Below are 22,848 nucleotides of genomic sequence, written 5' to 3' on the forward strand. Positions count from 1 at the left end.
ACTATATTCTTAAGTATCTATTCAAAGTCTCCAAAATGTAAATTTATTTATTATAAATTGTAAATGTAAAATTGTAAATTTGTAAAATTTGTAAAATTGTAAATGTTAAATAAATAAATGTAAAAAATTTATTTATTACATGCTTTTATATGTAGTAAATAGCTTTAAAAGTAAATTTTAAATAGGATTATTCTTTACAGAAGTTTCTAAGATTAAATAAATCATCACTGGCAACTAAAAAGGAATAAAAAAAACTATATAATGCTCCTAAACTGAAACATACAAGTTTTTCCCCAAAGAATGTTGTAAAAGAAAGTTAAAGAAGTACCTAAGAATAAAGTTAAAAGAAGTACCTGCTCAGTAAAAATTTCCTGTGTGAAGATAGTCTTCATCCTGCTCAAGGAGCTTGGCTTAATTACAATCTAAAACAACCAAAAGAATTTCAACAGCATGTGAAAATAAAATATATAAAGCACAATTTTCTCTGGTAAATTTATTATCTAAAATGACTGTGATATATAAAATTAATGTTCAAATACTCTATTTCAGAAGTAGCTTCTCAAACCCAACATTAAAGTGTGGTTTTCCTCAGAAACTGAACCAACATATAAAAGTACTTAGTAAATATACCATTATTGGCATTTCAAGTCAGTAGGAAGAAGTGGATTATTCAATAAATGGAGGTAGGATAGCTATCTTTCTGGATAATACCTATAAAGATTTGCACATGACACCATACCCAAAATCAACTCCAAATGTATTAAAAATTTAAATTTAAAACATGAGGCCACAAAAACACTAGAAGAAAATATAGGTGACCGTTTCTATAAACCTAAGGAAAGAAAACCATTTCTAAGCAGAAAAACAAAGTAAGAACCACAAAAGAAATATTTAATGTATTGAACACATTGAAAATAATAATTTTCACATGGCAAAAAAGACTGGGAAAAATCAACTGCGACATATTATATTGTACTTCTCCACTTCTTTTTTTTTTTTTTTTTTTGCGGTACGCAGGCCTCTCACTGTTGTGGCCTCTCCCGTTGCGGAGCACAGGCTCCGGACGCGCAAGCTCAGTGGCCATGGCTCACGGGCCCAGCCGCTCCGCGGCATGTGGGATCTTCCTGGACCGGGGCACGAACCGTGTCTCCTGCATCGGCAGGCGGACTCTCAACCACTGCGCCACCAGGGAAGCCCTGTACTTCTCCACTTTTAAAGACAATAACGATTATAAGATGCACCACAGATTTAATAGTAGCTTTTCAAGAAAAAAAGAGGTGAAACACTACCACATTAACATTACACATCAACTGTGAAATGAATCCCAGTTTCAATATTGGGTAAAATATGTCTTGAAATCAATGAAATATTGGGTTGGCCAAAAAGTTCCTTCGGGTTTTTCCATAAGATGTTATAGAAAATCCCAAAGGAACTTTTTGGCCAACCCAATATGCTATATAAGGCATAAGAGCATATCATTTACATATAAAGAGCCCTTCTGAAACACTAAAAGGAAAAATAAATCAATAAAAATCCCTATAGAAAAACTGGGACGTCAACTGGGACGCCTTTCACAAAAGAAATAAACCAGCTAAAACACATAGATTTTTTAAAACTACCCAAAAAAACTTCTATATAAACTGTAACTATAAAAAATAATAACCATAGTTTTACTAGTAATCAAAGAAATGCAAAATAAGTAAGACGATTTTTCACCATATTTGCAAAGATTAAAAAGAATGGTAATGCCCAGTGATGGTGAGAGTTTAGGAAAATAGGCACTCTCATTCACTAATGAGAACAGTTAAACTGGTATAATCTCTCTGGAAGATAATATGGCAATACACATTAAACAGCTTAACATCACCATACTTTTAGTTAGTACTGCTTTCTAGAACTTCATCCTAATAATCCAAAAAGTGTTTGAAGATATACATGTATGAGTGCCTGTGCGTATATTTACATACATAAGGATATTCATCTAAGCATTATTCAGAAACTGGAAAATCTACATGGCAAATAAGAAAAGATCCATTAAGAATATCATGATAGGTCCATATGATGAACTACAATGCAGCCATTAAAAATTAGGGCTTCCCTGGTGGCGTAGTGGTTGAGAGTCCGCCTGCCGATGCAGAGGACACGGGTTTGTGCCCCAGTCCGGGAAGATCCCACATGCCGCGGAGCGGCTGGGCCCGTAAGCCATGGCCACTGAGCCTGCGCGTCCGGAGCCTGTGCTCCGCAATGGGAGAAGCCACAACAGTGAGAGGCCCGCGTACCGCAAAAAAAAAAAAAAAAAATTATATTGTATTAGAATATTTATGGATATGAGGAAGTATTTATCATATATTGGTAAATTCATTAAAATTACAAAATATGTATATCAATTTAAAGAAAGAACAGATACCAGACTATTAACAGTACCTGATATCTCTGAACATGGAATTATATCTTTCCCTTCTTTATTGTGTTTTCTAAGTTTTCTACATAGAACACCTATTATTCTTGTGAATAGTGTTTTCATAATGTATTTTTTCCTAAGAGCTCTTGATAGTTTCAAACTATTAAACAACTAAAATTATTTCAAAATGAAAACAATCTATTTACTTAACATTACAAGAAAATGTCCAGCTTAGAAACACCGTCTTTAGAAAGAAGATAAAAAGAAATTACCTTCATCCCCAAAGTAGAACAGACCAAGTCAATGATAGCACTAAGTTGGTTGCTATGAAAGTACATAGCAACCAACAATAACATCTCCCCAAAAGAAGCAGAGACGCCTGAAGTACTGTTGAAACAGAAAAGAAAATATGAATTTCCAAAGAAAGGGATAAGAAAAACTTACTCAGCTAACTGAAACAAAAAGTCGTCTTACCTTTCAAAATAAGCTTCTTCTTTTATCATCCAACTCAGCCATACTACCATTAGCTGCTCCTGTTCAGGCGTACTATATAAAACATATCAGAAGTCACTGGTTTAAGTCAGATATACTAGCATAAGAATAAAAAATCATTCTGGAATTATTTTTGGTAGAAATTATTTTTTCCGCAAAATAATGGCTTGTTGAATTGGCCATTAATTGTCATTGAGATATGAAGCAGTTCTACAAAAGAAGAATGAGAACCTTTACTTTTCTCTATGAATATGAATAGTCAAACCCTCTCAAAGTCTCAGTTACTGCATTTGAAGGTTGGAGAGAGTAAACGTCCTCACATTCCTTGGAAAAACAAAGGTCCTTTGGGATTAAAATGTTAGGATAACTGTACATACTAACAGCTGATACTTATTTCATATAGAAAAAAATCTAGTGTTAAAACTTAATCATCAAAAAGTCACAAACTGAGTACAAGGACAGTAATAACTCAGACCATCTTTTACCTGGAAAATGAAATTTAGTTTATAGAAGCATTTTGAGCAGAACTCAAAATGACAGAGAAAAAAGTGATCACTATTCAAAAAGTAAAAAGAAACAGGCAGGGGCTCATCAGATATGAAAAATGGTTATAAAAACACACCAACAAGAATGACTTGTTTAAAGGGAATAATTTTGATTTTTAAAAATAATTTTCATTGATCTCCTTCTACTTCATTGCAGTGTAAACAGGTAAAACGAAAAGCAACTACAAAGCCTGCTACCCAAAGCTAAGAAAATTAAAAAGGTCACTCTCAACCACACCTAAATCATTCCACTAATAAAAGACAGTGTTATGTAGTAGAAAGATTACAGCTTTAGAGCCTGCCAGATCGGAGTGGGAATCCCATCTCTGCTAATCACTGTTAGTATGACCCTGAACAAGAAATTTAAATAATCTTTTTGAACTTCAGCTTTCCTATGTATAATATAAAGATAAAAATACCCACCTTACAGAAGTAATGAGGATTAGAGACAATGCTTAGAAATTACTTCAGGTTTTATATATATATATAAAACTGAACCACTTTGCTATACACCAGAAACTAACACAACATTGTAAATCAATTATAATTTAATAAAATAAATTTTTAAAAAAAGCAAGAAACTACTTCAGGTAAAGAGAAAAGAAAGTACTTCATTTCACGTACTTAATTTCATACCTTCCTGAAACACACAATTCAAACTACATTAAAGGGATTTTCTTAAAAGGCATAAATGCATAGGATGATGATGAGGGACAACAACACAAAATATTGGAAGACAGAGCCAATACAGATGAGTGATAACTGACTTAGCAGACCCGAGAAAGCAGAATACTAAACTGACAGGTGGGAAAACCAATCTACCACTTACACCACAGAATCCCCAAAGGCCTCAGAAACTGACAACTCCAGGCAGTTCTGGGAGTGAGAATGAAGACAGAGACTAAATATAGACAGTCTATATGAGCAGTAGACCTCCAAATCACCTCCATTCTACACACCTAGATGAATACCCATCCCCCAGTAGAGAGGAGACTAGAGATCTATTCTCTGGATATAGTAAAAGAGGGTGTCTCTGAACTGACGGACAATCAGGGATATCTAGAGCACCTTTCTGAAAGTAGAAGAATTATGTGAATGCTTATACTGCAGTCTGAGACATCCCAGCCCTTAACCCTCACTTTATTTATAGGCCTCCACTCCCCAAGCAAGACAACAGTCTTCTCTAAGACTCTGAAAAGCCCAAGAGTTTCCCATCTATGCATTCAGAAGTTCTAACCTGCTTTTTAGTTTCCCACTCTTAAATATGAACAGACAATCAAGAATTACCAAACTTGAAAAAAAGCTTCTAACTTGAAAAATATAGAACAAAAAAAGGCAGAAAAAAAGAAACTTAGAGAAAAGAAACAGAACAAGTAAAACCCCTTCAATCATTTTGATTAATATCAGAGAAACCATGCCACGATGAAGCAGTAGACAGTATAAAAAAGAAACAGGGCTTCCCTGGTGGCGCAGTGGTTGGGAGTCCGCCTGCCGATGCAGGGGACGTGGGTTCGTGCCCCGGTCCGGGAGGATCCCACGTGCCACGGAGCAGCTGGGCCCATGGGCCATGGCCGCTGGGCCTGCGCATCCAGAGCCTGTGCCCCGCAGTGGGAGAGGCCACAGAGGTGAGAGGCCCACGTACCGCAAAAAAAAAAAAAGATCAGAATAAAAAAGAGCTCTTAGAAATTAAACACTAAATAGGATTAGAGGACAAGGTTGAGAACAAATCCTAAAAGGCAGTATAGGCAGTGTCTTTCTGAGGTGACTGAAATGTTCTAAATTACACTGTGGTAATGGTTGCATGATTTTGTAAATATACTAAAAACTATTATATTGTTTATTAAGTTGTACACTTTAAAATGGGTGAATTTTATGGTATGTAAATTGTGTTTCCATAAAGCTGTTTTTTAAAATGCAGAACAAGACAAAGATAAGGAAAATAAGAAAGAATAAGAAAATAAGATGATAATTTTAGGAAGTCCAATATCCAAATAAGAGGAGGTTTCAAACAGAGAAAACCCATGTGGTGGACATTACCAACAAACTAGTTCAAGAAAATTTCCTAGAACTGAACACTGTGAGTTCCCAGGTTAAAAGGGCTAACTAAATACCTAGGATAAGGGCATTCCCTGGAGGTCCAGTGGTTAGGACTCAGAGCTCTCACTGCCAGGGCCCTGGGTTCGACCCTGGTCGGGGAACTAAGATCCCACAAGCCATGTGGCGTGGCCAAAAAAAAAACCTAAGATGAAAGACAAAACAGACCCATACAAAGGCATATCATCCAGAAATTTCAAAACCCTAGGGACAGGGCTTCCCTGGTGGCACAGTGGTTGAGAGTCCACCTGCCGATGCAGGGCACACGGGTTCGTGCCCCGGTCCGGGAAGATCCCACATGCCGCGGAGCGGCTGGGCCTGTGAGCCATGACTGCTGAGCCTGCGCGTGCGGAGCCTGTTGCTCCACAACGGGAGAGGCCACAACAGTGAGAGGCCCGCGTACCGCAAAAACAAAACAAAACAAAACAAAACAAAAAACCCTAGGGACAAAAGGTTAATCCTACATGACTCCATATTTAAAAAGAACAAGCCACAAAAAGGACCAGGAATCAGAATGTCATCAGATTTCTCAACAGTAACATTGGAAGTTAGAGGACAATAGAGCAAGACTTTCAAAATCCTCAAAGCGAATTATTTCCAACTTAGAATTCTATACCCCATCAAACTATCAATCAAGTGTCAAAGCAGAATAAAGACATTTTCAGACATACCCAGTCTTAAAATAATTTACCTCTCACATACCCATTCTAAAGAAGCAAAATGAGGGAGCAAATTTAAAAAGATGGAGGGACTTCCCTGGTAATCCGGTGGTTAAGACTCCACGCTCCCAATGCAGGGCACCCAGTTCGATCCCTGGTCAGGGAACTAGATCCCATATGCTGCAAATAAAAGATCTCACATGCCACAACTAAAGATCCCACGTGCTGCAACTAAAGATACCGCATGCCACAAGGAAGATCCCGAGTGCCTCAATTAAGACCTGGCACAGCCAAATAAATAACTAAATAAATAAATAAAAGAAAAAAGTAAAAAGATGGAGACATAAGATGCAGGAAACAGAAGACCCAACAAAGGACAGCTGAAGCAAGTCCCCAAAATAATAGTGAAGAGCAATTCCCAGATGAGAGCTGTGTACCAGGTACAGAGGTAGCCAGTTCAGATGGGAGGTCAAAATGTTCCAGGAGAGATTTCCTCAAGAAAATGAAACTGGCAGAATATGTAATGAGTCTGAACATCTTGAGAGGAGGTTTAGATTGGCAGAGAGTTTGAGATTGCATTAATGTAAGCACACAAAATACAGAGCAAATGAAAAACAAAGAACAAAAACACAGGATAATTATTAATGGAGAAACAAGTTTTGCAAAAGAAAAGTAATCATCTACTGCTTGGTTGAGCTTCCAATAGTGTAACATAAACAACTATGTATTGGTCAAAGCAAAATAATAACTGTACTGGGAGAATGGGAAGATAGAAAGGATGTGTAGATATGTTGAGGACAGAGAGAAAAGAGAGAACTAATTCCTTATTCTCATAGTGGGAAGTCAACAAATACTCCTAAAACGAAAAATCAGGATGTAGCGAATACAAACATGTTAATAAAGATGTGGTAGTAAAAACCAAAAGAATCATCTGAAAGAACTGAAAGAAGCTGCTTCTAGGGAAGGGGAAACAGAGAGAGGGGGGAATAAGGACTACAATTTGCCTCAAATCTTGAAGAACTCTTTTGACTCCTTTAAACAATGTGTACATGAAACTTTGATAAAGACAAATAAAATAACTGGCATACAGGAGATGCTACTGATATCCCTTTATTAAATAATACCAATGTCCCTATCTTAGACCATTTTGTAGTAAGCTCCTAATTAATTTTATACATGTGTTTTAATAAATAACAAAAGCAGACCTTGAGAAAATAGTACAATTATATAGTTGGGTACCTGACAAGTGTAGAAAAGGCCAGGAGCATACAAAAGGAAAGTGAAACAAAGCGAACCCCAGCTGGTGTGGCAGGAGGACGGCTTGTCATCAACTGCAGTAATTGCTCAGCTTCTTCCTCAGTTGGTCTAAAAAAGGAATACATTATTAGGTTTTGCTTCTTTCAGTTGAGAGAAGGAAGAAGGGACTTCTCAACAGTTTAACCTTTCAGATACAAATCTTGAGCTTTATAATGTACCTCACTATTTATAAAATCTTTAATATCTTAAGACGTCAAAAGCAAAACTGTTGAATTCACAACCAGTGTTTTTCCTCAGACACAAATACAGGTAGTCCCCACTTTGCACAGTAGTGTGGGACCATAAAAATAACGATGCAAGCTGAAACTGCATCAAGATCTTAATAATCAATGGGGAAAATTACAGCTGTTCCACAACTTTTAAAACTTTTGTCAGGACATTAAAAATTCTGTTGGTTACAATGAATAGGGAAATTGTTTTAAATAGTAAAACTAATATTTATACAGCATTCTATAATTGGATATGTTAGAAACATTGGGAATTAAAGTGTTTTCTTTGTAAAAGATTTATCAAGAGTAGTTTGAACAGCCCTTGCCATCTTCTCATTGTATAACTTATAATATGGAGTGAGCATCTTCTCTAAACCTTGATGAATTATCATACTCCCTTCTAAGTTTGGATCAGCTTCCAATATGTTATCCTTTGTACTTCCAGTCATGAAATATCTGAGAATTCCTTTAATGTGAAGATTTTTGTCAGCATCAGTCCTCTGGGTCTTCATCCTTTTTGTCACAATGACTTTCCTCAAGTTCGTCTTCACTAAGTTCACCTGGCTACGTATCTAGGGTCTCTCAAATGGCAGCACTGTCAACATTCTCACAGTCAGCTGTTTCTTCTATTTACGTTTGGCTCAAATGTCACTTCCAGCGTTAACCACTTTCTTTGCTATACTTTCATTTTTATTGGCCAATTCCCTCTTTCAATTATCCATTTCTGTAAAATATCACATGGGTTTATTCACTGAGAGACAAGGAGATGATACTACTACTCACTTTGCTGTCTGTTCATGAACTGAGTAATACTTGTACATTGACTAGTTACTGAAAGATTTTAAAAGAAATGATGTGATTGGTCACTGCTCATGATGTGCCTCTTTTATTTACACAGTGATTTGTGGCTTAAAAAGCTCTCAGCAAAGTTTGTACTTTATACAATAATTTGGTTAATGTATCATGGTAGTTGTTGAGGGAGCAGTGTTATTTAACTAAAGTGTGGTAACTGAAACTCATGTTAACAGAGACATGCAAAGTGAGGACTATATGTATAACATTTGAGGACAGTATTCAAAAGGATGTAGTCCAGTGACTAAGAAATCTCGTGCTTAATAATCGCATCATATCAATTTTAAACAATCTATGATCTCAGTTGTAAAAGGAAACACAGAACACATTTACTTCAACTAGCTGCATGGGCTAGGTAAAGGATAACTCACACATCGCTCATGATAGTCATGTGAAGCTGTGGTAGAGTCATAGGTTTCTTAACCTGCTCTCGCTCCTCCCATATTTACATAATTCTATTTACAATCAGACCAAAATAGATGGATAAATCCCAGCTAGGAATGTTTGCCTGAGGCCTTCATTCTTGATATAGGCGAGCTCACTACCTAAGCCCAATAGAAAACCCAAATCCTCTGAATAAAAGGCCTGTGGCTCACTTTCTTGGGATTAGAAACAAGAAAGTAAAATGACAAAAAGGTAAAATATCAAATTATTGAATACTTGAGTCCAGCGATCCCCATCAAAGCACAGTACAGACGTAAGAGTGCACTGGCTTTCACAACATGCTCTTCTTTCAGCCCCGAATACACAGACACATTGGGCTCCATCTCCACATCAGCTTCTTCCACAATGCGGGTACTTCTTACTGTGGGAAGAATGCCCATCAACTCCAGAAGAAGCTGCCTTCTCATTTGCCAAAGGACAGAACTACTGGTCTCTCTTTTTCTCTGTAAGGGAAAAATATGGGCCACAAAAGGAAGAAAGCATGGAGCACTTACTAAGTCAGAAGGAAGTTCAAACAAAGCTCTCCACTTAAACACTTGAAACTGATCCATTTGAGGAGGCTGAGGCTATCATAACTGCAGAATCTCATTTTAATCCATCCAGCAAATTCAGTGGATTTGACAAATACTCTACTCACCCTAATTTGGACTGGTTGTACAGAAAATACTAAATTAATAACAATTTGAGATGTAAGACATCATGTAAATGATGCTTTCAAATACATAATGACTAGTGGAGTCATATGTACAAAGTGCTCAGATTGTGAAGACACAAGGGCTTGAGTGGAAACAAAAGCTCTGCTATTAATTGATTATGTACTTTTAGGCATATAAGTTAACCTCTCTGAACCCCTTGTCTTAAATGACAAGGAGATGAATATCTTATTAATAATATTTAACTCCCAGGAGTGCTCTAATTAGGAGTTTACAAGTCTACCCCCCCCCCCAGTTCTTCAGGCAGGGATAATGTCCAGTCATCTCTTACTCATCAGGGCCTGACATATTGTGCCTGACATACAGCAAGCGTTCAATATTTGTTAAATAGATGAATGAACAAAGATAATAAATATGAAAGCAGTTCTAAACTGTAAAGGACTAGGCAAAAGTTAGTTATTATTTTTAGAGTGTTTCAAAGTAAAATATGGTAAGCCTGTTTTATTAATGATATAAGGTTCAAATAAGAAAAGTTTATTGCACACAAAGAACAATTACAAACATGCGGATCATACCAGGTGCTTAGCACAGTGCCTGACATATAGAAGGAATACTAGAAACATTCACTTCCTTTTCAAAAGCAAAGTTTAAAATTAGTTTTCAAATGGGCTAGAAGTAAAGTAAAACTTGGATACAGAAAAGTATGGTGAATTCATGGCATAAAAAAAATAGACTGGGGGCTTCCCTGGTGGCGCAGTGGTTGAGAGTCCACCTGCCGATGCAGGGGACACGGGTTCGTGCCCCGGTCCAGGAGGATACCACATGCCGCAGAGCGGCTGGGCCCGTGAGCCATGGCCGCTGAGCCTGCGCGTCCGGAGCCTGTGCTCCGCGGCGGGAGAGGCCACAGCGGTGAGAGGCCTGCGTACCACAAAAAAAAAAAAAAAAAAAGACTGAAGAAGGGTCTAAGCAGTATACATGTTACTGTCAAGCTCACTGACCTCAACAAGTTAAAAACCATTCTGCATTAGTTTCTTCGTAGGGACAGGACTCTATTCACAGAGTTACCATGAGATGTTTTTTGAAAAAGTACAATATTTTTTGCAAGTTAAAAACTGTTGCAAAATATAATATATATTCATCAATAGATGGATGGATAAATGTAGTAGATACACACAATAAAATATTAGCCTTAGAAAGGAAGGAAATTCTGACACATGCCACAACATGCATGGACCTTAAAAACATAATGCTAGGGACTTCCCTGGAGGTGCAGTGATTAAGAATCCGCCTGCCAAAGCAGGGGACACGGGTTCGAGCCCTGGTCCGGGAAGATTCCCACATGCCATGGAGCAACTAAGCCCACGCGCTGCAACTACTGAAGCCCGCGCACCTAGAGCCTATGCTCTGCAACAGGAGAAGCCACCACAATGAGAAGCCCGCACACCACAATGAAGAGTAGCCCCCGCTTGCCGCAACTATAGGAAGCCCACGCACAGCAACAAAGACCCAATGCAGCCAAAAATAAAATAAAATAAACATTATGCTAAGGAAAATAAGCCAAACTCAAAAAGAGAAATACCACTTATACGAGGTACCTAGAATGGGCAAATTCATAGAAACAGAAAGTAGAAAAGAGATTACCAGGCGCTGGGAGGAAGGAGGAATGGGAAATTATTGTTTAATGGGTATAGAGTTTCTGTTTGGGATGATGAAAAAGTTCTCAAAATGAATAGTGATGTTGGTTGCACAACACTGTAAATGTACTTAATGTCACTGAACTGTACACTTAAAAATGATTCAAATGGTAAATTTTACATTATGTATATTTTACCACAATAATATAATAATAATAATAATATACACACACATATTAAAATTACAGACTACAATAACAACTTGTATTGATGACCTAATGTAGCAACCTAACGTAGCAGTTCTCACGTGGCTGACCCAGAAACCTGGAGATTACCAATACTCTTTTGGGGGTCCAGAAGGTCAAAAATATTTCCTTAACATTACAGATCTTTTTCATTCATTTTCCCACAAGTATACAGTGCAGTTTTTCCAAAGGCCAGACATTAAAGAGACTTGCAAAAATGCACAATGATACCACTCTTTTCAGTAAATTTTTGTTTTGGAAAATACGGTTATTTTTCATTAAAAAAGTATGTTATAGTCACATTTAATGAGATTATTATTGTTATTTTTCAATGAATTATAAATAAATATTTCAAAAACTGCAGTTTTCATTTCTAGTATGGTAAATATCAATAGATAAAATCCTATACAGGGACTTCCCTGGTGGCGCAGTAGTTAAGAATCCGCCTGCCAATGCAGGGGACACGGGTTCAAGCCCTGGTCTGGGAAGATCCCACATGCTGTGGAACAACTAAGCCTGTGCACCACAACTACTGAGCCTGCAGTCTAGAGCCTTCAAGCCACAACTACTGAGCCCACGTGCCACAGCTACTGAAGCCCATGCACCTAGAGCCCGTGCTGTGCAGCAAGAGAAGCCAAAGCAATGAGAAGCCCACACACCACAGCGAAGAGTAGCCCCCACTCACCGCAACTAGAGAAAGCCTGCACGCAGCAACAAAGACCCAACACAGCCAAAAATTAATTAATTAAATTAAAAAAAAAAAAAAGCCCATACAAAAGCTCTTTGGAGTTCTCAATGATTTATTTTAAATGTTAGGAGGTCCTGAGACTAAGAAGTTTGAGAACCACGGACTTAATGACATCATTCTAAAAGTGTTTCTTCCTCTCTTACTAACTACTAAAATAGCCTGATCCTTGGTCTATACACGTATTTCTCCCTCACCTGCTGTCCATTTCGGATAAAAGTTCCAAACCAAGTCCGGACTTTCGCATTTGTTCCAAGAAGTAAACCACTAACAAAACAAACCAAGTCACTCACTCCGTCTTCACTAGCTTCATTTTTAGTATGATCCAAGGTCAAAGCCACTCCAAGACCTGGCAAGTGACATTCTTCCACCTAACAGAGCAAAGAAAACAAACTGAATTCAGTGTCATAAGGAAAAGGGCCAGGATGAGCCAGAATCTAAAGCATCTGAAGTTTAGGGGAGGACATAACACAAAACATAAAAACCCACAGAAGAAGGTAATACATCCCGTCTATAACTATAATTCCAAATCTCTATAATATTCTAAAACCATCTTGAGAAGAGTTCCTGGTCCTAATATAAAGGCTTTTATCTCAGAAAAATAATAAGATCTCTTACCACCATGCCTCGGACCTTCAGGGCCTGAGAAGGATTCATTTTACATAAGAAGCGTAAGGCATCCGTCCTCCGCCTTCCTCCAAGACTCTCTTCATCTTGTCGTTCTCCATTTTTGATCAGGCCCCTACAAACTGAACATTTAATAGGCTCTATTACCTTAAGCTTTGTAAGTAGGATATCAGAAACAATTTTTTCAGTCTTGAGAATCGCTCATTTATGCAGATTAGATACTACAGAAGAAAAGGATCAGGAAACGAAAACATAGCAATAGAAACTGATCAAAATAAAGCCAAGAGTGAAAAGAGACTCAAAAAAATGAACTGTGACCTGTGGAACATCAAATAGTCAAACATACTTGTAATGTCTCAGAAAAAGAGAATGAAAGACAAATATATATATTTGAAGAAATTTTTCCAAACTTGATGAAAACTAAAAACCCAAAAGTTCAATAAATCCCAAGAAGGATAAACACTAAGAAAATCATACCAAGACACATCATAATCAAATCTCTGAAAACCAGTGATAAAGAGAAAATCTTAAAGGTAGCCAGAAGGGATAAAAAAAAAAAATAAACAAATAAAAGTAGCCAGAGGAAAAAAAGGAACATGTACAAAGGAATAAAGATAAAAATTACCAAAGTCAACAGAATGACATCTTTAAAGAGCTGAAAGGTCAACCTAAACCTATCATGTAATATTCAGTAAATCTCTTAGAAACAAAAGGGAAATATTATCAATACCTCCATTTTTCAAATGAGAAGTTAAGTATCTTGATGGAGATCACACAAAGAGTGAGTGACAAGGTTAGAAATTATGCCCCCCGGGGCTTCCCTGGTGGCACAGCGGTTAAGAATCTGCCTGCCAATGCAGGGAACAGGGGTGCAAGCCCGGGTCCCGGAAGATCCCACATGCCGCGGAGCAACTGCGCCCGTGTGCCACAACTACTGAGCCTGCACTCTAGAGCCCGCAAGCCACAACTACTGAGCCTGCATGCCCCAACTACTGAAGCCCACGTGCCTAGAGACTGTGCTCCGCAACAAAAGAAGACACCACAATGAGAAGCCCGCGCACTGCAACAAAGAGTAGCCCCCACTCGCTGCAACTAGAGAAAGCCTGCGCACAGCAACAGAGACCCAGTGCAGCCAAAAATAAACAAATAAAAATAAATAAATAAATTTATTTAAAAAAAAAAAAGAAATTATGCCCCCCAGATCCAGCATCTTTTTCTGCTTGACTCTCAATTCACGAATTACCTTGCTCAATAAATGTAATTTTTATTTCACTCAGACCCAAACAACAATCTTCAGTCACTAGCAGTTTGAAATAGTGGTGAAAATTTCAGTTGATTTTTCTCAATTTCTACCCTATACTTTTCTGCAAGCTGATAGCAATAAGGCTAAAAAACAAAGGTCTGATTGCTGGTATTTCTGATTACGTATATCTCGTACTGCTCTTTGGCTATTTCACAGATACATGTTCTCTCCCCTTTGTTCACGGAACACAGGGATTATATATTCTATTTCTTTAGTATTTTTTACTTCCCTATTATAGCACTGGTGACGAATGGCCAAAAAAAAAAAAATTTTGCTGCATACTCACTGTACTTAAATCTGTAACCTCAAAACAATTTTGAATTCTCTAAACTCAGCATTTCTACAATGAATACGCACTAATAAATTTTCAAAAAATAAAATCTCAAATAAAACCCTATAAGTGTTTCTTCTTAGCTCAAACAATAGGTCCTAGGGACTTCCCTGGTGGTGCAGTGGTTAAGAATCCGCCTGCCAATGCAGGGGACATGGGTTCGAGCCCTGGTCTGGTAAGATCCCACATGCCAAGGAGCGGCTAAGCCCGTGTGCCACAACTACTGAGCCTGTGCTCTAGAGCTCGCGGGGCACAACTACTGAGCCTGCGTGCCACAACTACTGAAGGCCGCAAGCCTAGAGCCCGTGCTCCACAACAAGAGAAGCCACCGCAATGAGAAGACCACACACCATAACGAAGAGTAGCCCCCACATGCAACTAGAGAAAGTCTGCACACAGCAAAGAAGACCCAATGCAGCCAAAAATAAATAAATTTATAAAAAAAAAAAAAAGGTCCTGTACATGCCCAAGCAAATCTCTTCAATATCCCATTTTAAAATTACATTTACCTTCATTAAAACTATCAGGAACATTGGCCACCAACAGACACAAGAACCAGGCACCATTTCTAACATGGAGCAAGGCTTCAGCTACATCAACTATAGGAAGCAGGGATGGGAGCTCTATAAGAAAACAAAATCAGTGTTACTACTAAGGAGGGATATTTCATTGTATCATACATTAAACATCTTTTGACATTTCACCAATGTCATTTAAAAGTAATTAAAGTACTTTCTTTTCATAGTCTAGAGTTGAACTGTCCAGTAGGATAGCCAGTAGCCACATGTGACTATTTAAATTAAAATCAAATTAAATTAAAAATAGTTTCATTCCTCAATCACACTAGCCACATTTCAAGTACTCCATAACCACATGTGGCTAGTGGCTACTGTACTAGACAGCACAACACAGAACACTGTCATCGCTGTGGTGGACAGTGTTGGTCAAAAGAGTTACTTTCATGAAAATTTTCTCTGCATTTTTATGTCCTCTATCTTTTAATTCTGATCATGCATACCTATTATAAAGAGCCCAGAAAATACAAAAAGTGCAAAGAATATAAATAAAATCAGCTCTAATCCCATCACTCAAAGTTAGTAATTTGAAAGATTTTATTTTAATCCCCCTATGGGTATTACTTTTAACAAAACTGGGATTATATTCTACTTACCATTTTGCCACTTGCTTTTTTCATTTAACATATTGTGAACATTTTCCAAAATGATTAAATTTCTTCAAATACACCACTTTAATGGCTGCACAGTATGCTATACTATGGAAATAATATAATTTACTTAATCATTGTCCTACTATTAGTCATTTTTGACCTAAATTTTTAAGGTACATTCTTAATTAGGTGAACCTTAAAATAGCATAACACTCCAGGTTAAGAAGTTACACAGTATCATTTAACAAGAAACTATATCTGAAATTTATCTTAGCACTCATTATAGTACCTGCTTGTAAAATACAAAGTACATCTGCAGCTTCCTCCAAATAGACTGGACTCTCAAATAGCTCAGATGACTTGAAAAAAAATTCTCCACTGGACTCAGATACCTTTAAAAAAAAGAAAGAAAAAAGAAATGATGAACTCTCTTAATTTCAGGTAATGAATTAGACCCCTTACTATTTTTGTAATTATTTTTTGAGCTTACAGACCATGTCTCTTAATAAGTCATTAATATACTACAGTAGAATATGCAGTACTGGATGAACGTACCAATTTAACCACAATTAGTCAAGTCACATTGTTATTCCAGACATGCAATATGAGTCTTGATAATTTATATCTATACAAATATTTGGAGAAATCTGGAATTAAAGATAAGACAAGCCAAAGAAATGAACTAAGAATGCTACCTACATAAGTTGTAGTTCAAAAAAAAGCTAAAAAACTATAAACTGAAAGCAGTATAACAGCTATAAATTCATGTTCTAAATGAAGTGTGGGAAAAACAAAGAATAAAAATTTAGGTCATCAAAAGTACCAACCAGCTTTTCTGAAAATTTCCTACAGAAGTTTCATTGCTACATCTCCCATATGCTGAAGGGTACTGAACTGAAAAACTGGAAACCGCTCAGAGGAGGCAGGTCACTTATTTCATTAGAGGCATCAAGTACAGTATTAAGAAAAAGATGTAGGAAAATATTAGTTAAAATTAAAGACTGTCAAGAATTCCCCGGCAGTTCAGTGGTAAGGACTCTGTGCTTTCACTGCTGATGGCCCGGGTTCGATCCCTGGTCAGGGAACTAAGAGCCTGCAAGCCACATGGTGTGACCAAAAAAATAAGAAAAATCAAACATAAAAGAAAAAGAAAAAATTAAAGACTATCAGTATAGTAGAAAAGAGCTGAAGTAAATAACTTTGTAATAGAAAAAAAAATTAAGATTTGTAACACATCTTAAAAACTATCTAGAACTAACTAAATCTGCCCCCCCCAACAGTATTTTCTTTGGAAACAGAATTTAGGTTTTTTTGGTCCACAATTGATAAAACTAAACTTTATTTATTATAAATTAACTAACCTTGAGATTCTCAAAGTACAAAACATTTGCTTCTCAAACTGTGGGCCCAATCTTATATAAGACATCTTAATATGAAGATCCAATTTAGTTCTCTGTATGGTAACTCCTAACATTCACAAATTTAAAATTCAGAGTTTCAATTAACCATTATCACCCAAAAGTCCATGACCTAAAGTAACCTATGTACACTCAAAACTAATATAACATTGCAAATCTTCAATAAAAATAAATAAATAGGGACTTCCCTGGTGGCGCAGTGGTTAAGAATCTGCCTGCCAATGCAGGGGACACGGGTTCGAGCCCTGCTCTGGGAAGATCCCACATGCCGCAGAGCAACTAAGCCCGTGTGCCACAACTACTGAGCCTGCGCTCTAGAGCCCATGAGCCACAACTACTGAAGCCTGCGCGCCACAACTACTGAGCCCACATGCCTGGAGCCCGTGCTCTGCAGCAAGAGAAGCCACCGCAATGAGAAGTCCACACACTGCAGGGAAGAGTAGCTCCCGATCGCCGCAACTAGAGAAAGCCCGTGCAGCAACGAAGACCCAATGCAGCCAAAAATAAATAAATAAAATTTTTTAAAAAAAATTTTTTAAATAAAAGAAAGAAAGTAACCTATCATTTTTCTGAGATGAGAGGTTGAATAGCCTTCTTTAGTATACAGGAACAATTCAGCCACCCAGTGAGTGAAGCTAGCCAAATATCCCACGTTCAATTCAGCTTTGATACTCCCCAGTCACCGTTACGTATGAGGTACATAATTCAATCAGTATCTAAAGGAATCTCACACATTTTTTAGGAATCACGTACATATTTCACAACATTTTATGAGAGAAATTATATCCTACAGAGATATTTTCAAATTTTGTCATTTATACAACTCTTGAGCTATATATCTTTCTAAATATCAAGAAGCCGTTGAATGGACTCCATACAGAAAAAAACCTTATGATAGAGAATGCAGAATAGACATAAATTAGAGAAAATAGTAATTAGAAACAGCCTTTAAAAGCAGGCATTTAATACCCTTTCAAGCCTTTGAAAGGAAGACACTTACATAACAAATAGAAATATGTGTACGAGAGGATGCAACCTGCCTGCCTTCTTGCCTGTTTCTACCTTCTATGTGTAGACATCAAGTCATGCATATTTTGAGCTGTGATTAAAATAGACGCACCTTGTTCATAATTGCCAAAAGTTCACTAAGCACAAGACGCAATCGACGAGGTGAATCACTGTGTTCAAACTCTAAAGTCAGTCCATGCTGCAGCTGTGATACCAGGATGCTCTCTCCACTGCCTCCTCCAAGTTTATGCCTAATAAAGTACAAACGTGTAAAACAATTATGAGAACACTGGCACAGAAATAAAAGCATAAAAATGACCTTTTACAGAAATAATCTACAAAAGAATATATGAATTCTTTTCATATATTTCATGAGTGTATTACTTCTGAAATATTTTGTTTATCTATTTCAGAGATTCACAACCTGTGTAAAGACTCCATTACAACTGACAGTTAACACCCACTTCCATTAACAACAGTGGCTCACTACTGGATCCACAATGGGGAGGAAGGACAAAACAAATGTCCAGAATTTGGGGGACTCAGTACAAGCTTAACAAGCCTCCTACAGGACTTCCCTGGAGGTCTAATGGTTAAGACTCCGCACTTCTACTGCAGGGGGTGGGGGTTCCATCCCTGGTTGGGGAACTAAGATCCCTGGTTGGGGAACTAAGATCCCTGGCTGGGGGAACTAAGATCCCTGGTCAGGGAACTAAGATCCTGCATGCTGTGTGGCAGAGCCAAAAAAAAATAAAAAATAAATAAAAATAAAAGCCTCTCAGGAGATTCCAATAAATCCTTCTACTCTAGGGGAACTTACCTTACCCCCTTCCCACTGAGAGTAATTAGCCTAATCAGTTTAGCCTGAGCACAACAGTGTATATAGCCAAAGTTCTCAGCACAACATTTTACAATATGGAATTCAAAAGACCCTAGAGGCCTTCCCTGGTGCCGCAGTGGTTGGGAGTCCACCTGCCGATGCAGGGGACACGGGTTCGTGCCCCGGTCCGGGAAGATCCCACAAGCCACGGAGCTGCTGGGCCCGTGAGCCATGGTCGCTGAGCCTGCGCGTCCGGAGCCTGTGCTCCGCAACCGGAGAGGCCACAACAGTGAAAGGCCCGCGTACCGCAAAAAAAAAAAATGCTCTCCAAAGTTCAGATTCCCAATCTTCTCTTTTTTGGAAGAGCGTACTGCAATAAGAAGCCCTAAAATCTCCAAAAAAATTTGATTCCCTCTTTTCACGCAAATCGAAATAAATACCAATCAATCCACATATTATATAGTATTACATTACCTAAGCTGCTGTTCTTTGCTGGCATCCTGTTCTAAAGCATGAAAGTCCACAGACAACAAAGCAACAATGGAATTGACAGCTTCCACTCCAGAGAGAAGACGAAGGATGAGTTTTTTATCCTGAGCCCAGCTTTGGCTCTGGTCAGCAGGAGCACAAAGTGCCATCCGCACCAAGCAGGGCAGGAGAAGTCTTAATTCTGGGTCACTTAAAGATGCCAAACGAACAACGTCCACCTTCTGCATTGCCTCAAAAGCAAAAGGACTGACAAACTGAAGGCTTGTACACTCGGTCATTATCACTGTTGATCCTAGTGGTTAAAAAAAAAAGTAGGGGTATAACTCCACATGCATGAGTTCCCCTCTTTTTAAAACCTCTGAAAAACGTGGTTTATCTTTAATAGGCCCTGATGTTGGCAATATTCCTGGCACAATTAAAGGCTCCCTATGTTTCTACTGCCACCTGGAAAATGAGAAAGAAAACAGTATATTAATGTCTCTTTCAGACTTAGGGACCTTCTGTTCTAATACTCCCATTTTGCAAAGAAGGAATATGAAACCCAGAGAGATGAAGTAACAGGCCCAGAGGAGTATTACTAGTCAGTGGCAAAATCCAAGGCTGAACCCTCATCTGCTAAATCCCAGTCCAGTAATTTCTCCACTGTACCAGTCCTATGAGTGCCACAATGCAAGTAAAAGGACAGCATAGTTAAGGACGCTCACCTTTTGTACCTCTTTATTTTCACACGCCTACCCAACATATGTGAAGAACCGTTAAGCTTCTCTTTCCCACCCTCCACGAGTCGGTGGAAGCACTGGTAAATCGCCTCACTAGCCAAAAATTATGACAGTTATAACGCCCTGGAGACCTTAACACTATCCTATATCCCCTGTGTTACTAGTAACAGACAAACAAAAAACCAGCTGTGTAGGTGCAATTAGCTGTGGGAGAAAGCTGAGTCCCACTTGGGCACTTCTCTGTCTTCAAGAGCAATCAGAAACAGAAAAAGCAAGTAGCAGGTCGCCAAAGCCATCCCCTTTGAGACCCACAGACTAGCAGAAACGTGGGTAACAGAGGGCTGGGCAGAAACGTTTTGCTTTTAAGCAAAAGGAGCTGGCCTTTTAACAGAGGGGCGGGCTGATAGAGCCGAGGCGCCAAGACATGTGTGCTCATAGGTCTGGCCCCGGGCGTAACGAGAACCAACCAATCCCTCTGGCTGAGAAAAGTCGGGCAGGTTGCGGACATGGACCCCGAAACGCTCTGACGCCTGAGAAGTGAAAGCTTCATACCTTAAAATCTACCCTCCAACCTCCCGGTACCCCACGGGGATTCGGCGCCCTAGAGGCGGCACTAGAGGCGGGACGCGGTAGAAATCTAGAGCGCTGTCCGAAGTTGGGCCTAGGCGATAATCCGGATTCCCCAGCCCTGGCTGTGCCCTGAGTCGACCTGGGCAGCAAAAACCCAGTCGCCGGGACCAATCGGGGCAGCGGTGCGATGGGGGCTCGATGAGAACACCGCACAAAGGCACAGCCCGGGCTGAAGGGAGGGGAAAGCGGAGGAGACTGCTTCAACCTGCACAGAGCACCTTCATTCATCCTCAGCGCCTGGCTCCCGTCGGCCACCGTACTGGACTGAAAAGAAGGGTTGCTGCGAAAGGAAAACCGGAGACGTCGGCGATGATGCAACGGCACGCATGGGCGGCTCCACCCACTTCCGCCTTCTCTGTGTGCTCTACCCAACTTCCCCCTGGGAGTTGTAGGATCGTGCTGTTTGCAGTCTCTTTTCCAGAGCATACCAGCTGAATCCTTTTAGATAAATCATTCAGGCCCTCCGAACTGCAGTTTCATCATCACAGGACTACCGTGGCATTCAAATGACAACGTGTGTAAAAGAAATGTTAAAGTTGGGACTTCCCTGGTGGCGCAGTGGTTAACAATCCGCCTGCCAATGCAGAGGACACGGGTTCGAGCCCTGGTATGGGAAGATCCCAGGCATGCCGCGGAGCAACTAAGCCCCGTGCGCCACAACTACTGAGCCTGAGCTCTAGAGTCCGAGAGCCACAACTACCGAAGCCCCCGCGCCTAGAGCCCGTGCTCCGCAACAAGAGAAGCCACCGCAATGAGAAGCCAGCGCACCGCAACGAAGAATAGCCCCCACTCACCGCAACTAGAGAAAGCCCGCAAGAAGCAACGAAGACCCAAGGCAGCCAAAAATAAATAATTAAAAAAAAAAAAAAGTTAAAGTTGCCCCCACTATTCTTTGACCAGAACACTAATAGAACCAGACTGTACACATTTCTTTCCATCTCTGCCTATACAACTGTGGTGCCCTTTCAGCACCAGTTTTATAATCCTAGGATTTGTTGGAGAATTTAAAAAGCAATCTAATCCCAAGCCTTCTTCTGCTCTCGACCTCAACACACAGTCATCAATTAAAATTAAACATCTTCATTTCGGGTTCTCAGGAATCATAGATCCTTAGAGGACGATGGATGGAGTTTAAGGAATTCTCTAGAATCCGTGCAAAATTGTGAGTGTTTGACAGTTCTTCTGGAAAGAGGGTCCAAAACTTGCAACAACTTCTCAAAGGAGTTTTGATCACCCAGTAGATTGAGAACCTCTAGTCTCTATATATTTTCATATTATTTCTGGTTCCTGATTCAACCAATGTGTATTTAACACCTTCTATTCAGCAGATATTATGCGGGGAGCCGAAACAAAAACATTTTACAGAGATACAGTACTTAATAGTTTCTAAAGCTTTGACAAAGGGATAATCTCTCTAAAAATAAGGTCTGCTTTCAACACGAAAAATCAGCAAAGGAAGAAAAGAACTAATGTGTGTTACAGTGTTTCTCAAACTTTTTTCCACCTGGCCCACAGTAATACATTTCACATTGTGACCCAGAGCACAGATATACATGTATATCCACATTTACATGGAAACAAATGTTTTATGACATAATACACATATTACATGTCATGTATTCTATTTCACTTCTTTAAATTGCTGGTCACTGCACACTAAAATTGATTTCACAATCAATTTCACAATGGGTTACAAACTGTACAATATTGTCACTTTTTAGGCTGATAATCTATTAAGGACCTACTTACTGAACACTTGCTAGGCACTAGTGCTTTGTATCTGTTATCTGATTTAATTCTCTGAGGTAGGTAATATTATTTCCATTTTACAGTTGTGGGAATCGAGAGTGAGAGGTTAAGCAATTTCATTCTCCCTGGATGATCATTTCACAAGAGTGAAGGGAATTCAAACACTGGTTTGGGGGATGAATAAGAGGAGGAGGTGGATATGAACTAAGTGATTTTTTTTTTTTTGCAGTACGTGGGCCTCTCACTGCAGTGGCCTCTCCCGACGCGGAGCACAGGCTCCGGACGCGCAGGCCCAG

General features: G+C 39.0%; 1 protein-coding gene across 4 annotated transcripts in view; it reads right to left on the reverse strand.

Moving 5' to 3' along the window:
• The window catches only part of INTS2 (integrator complex subunit 2), a 52,303-nt gene extending 31,249 nt beyond the window's left edge, over positions 1–21,054 (reverse strand). For 3 of the 4 annotated variants that reach the window (XM_082678681.1, XM_082678679.1, XM_082678682.1), the window contains exons 1-12: positions 21,022–21,044; positions 19,440–19,746; positions 18,258–18,396; positions 16,009–16,111; positions 15,061–15,174; positions 12,909–13,039; positions 12,488–12,661; positions 9,230–9,456; positions 7,431–7,556; positions 2,876–2,947; positions 2,674–2,788; positions 354–422 (exon numbers count right to left, since the gene is read on the reverse strand). In XM_082678681.1, coding sequence (XP_082534807.1) covers positions 354–422; positions 2,674–2,788; positions 2,876–2,947; positions 7,431–7,556; positions 9,230–9,456; positions 12,488–12,661; positions 12,909–13,039; positions 15,061–15,174; positions 16,009–16,111; positions 18,258–18,396; positions 19,440–19,746; positions 21,022–21,031 — 1,587 coding nt within the window. In that variant the 5' untranslated portion in view covers positions 21,032–21,044. Of the gene's footprint in view, positions 1–353; positions 423–2,673; positions 2,789–2,875; positions 2,948–7,430; positions 7,557–9,229; positions 9,457–12,487; positions 12,662–12,908; positions 13,040–15,060; positions 15,175–16,008; positions 16,112–18,257; positions 18,397–19,439; positions 19,899–21,021 lie in introns of all 4 variants that reach the window. The other variant, XM_082678680.1, reaches the window with a different exon arrangement.
• Positions 21,055–22,848: the final 1,794 nt, after the last annotated feature.

This window comes from Grampus griseus (assembly GCF_964374135.1).
Source record: "Grampus griseus genome assembly, chromosome: 20".
NCBI lineage: Eukaryota > Metazoa > Chordata > Mammalia > Artiodactyla > Delphinidae > Grampus > Grampus griseus.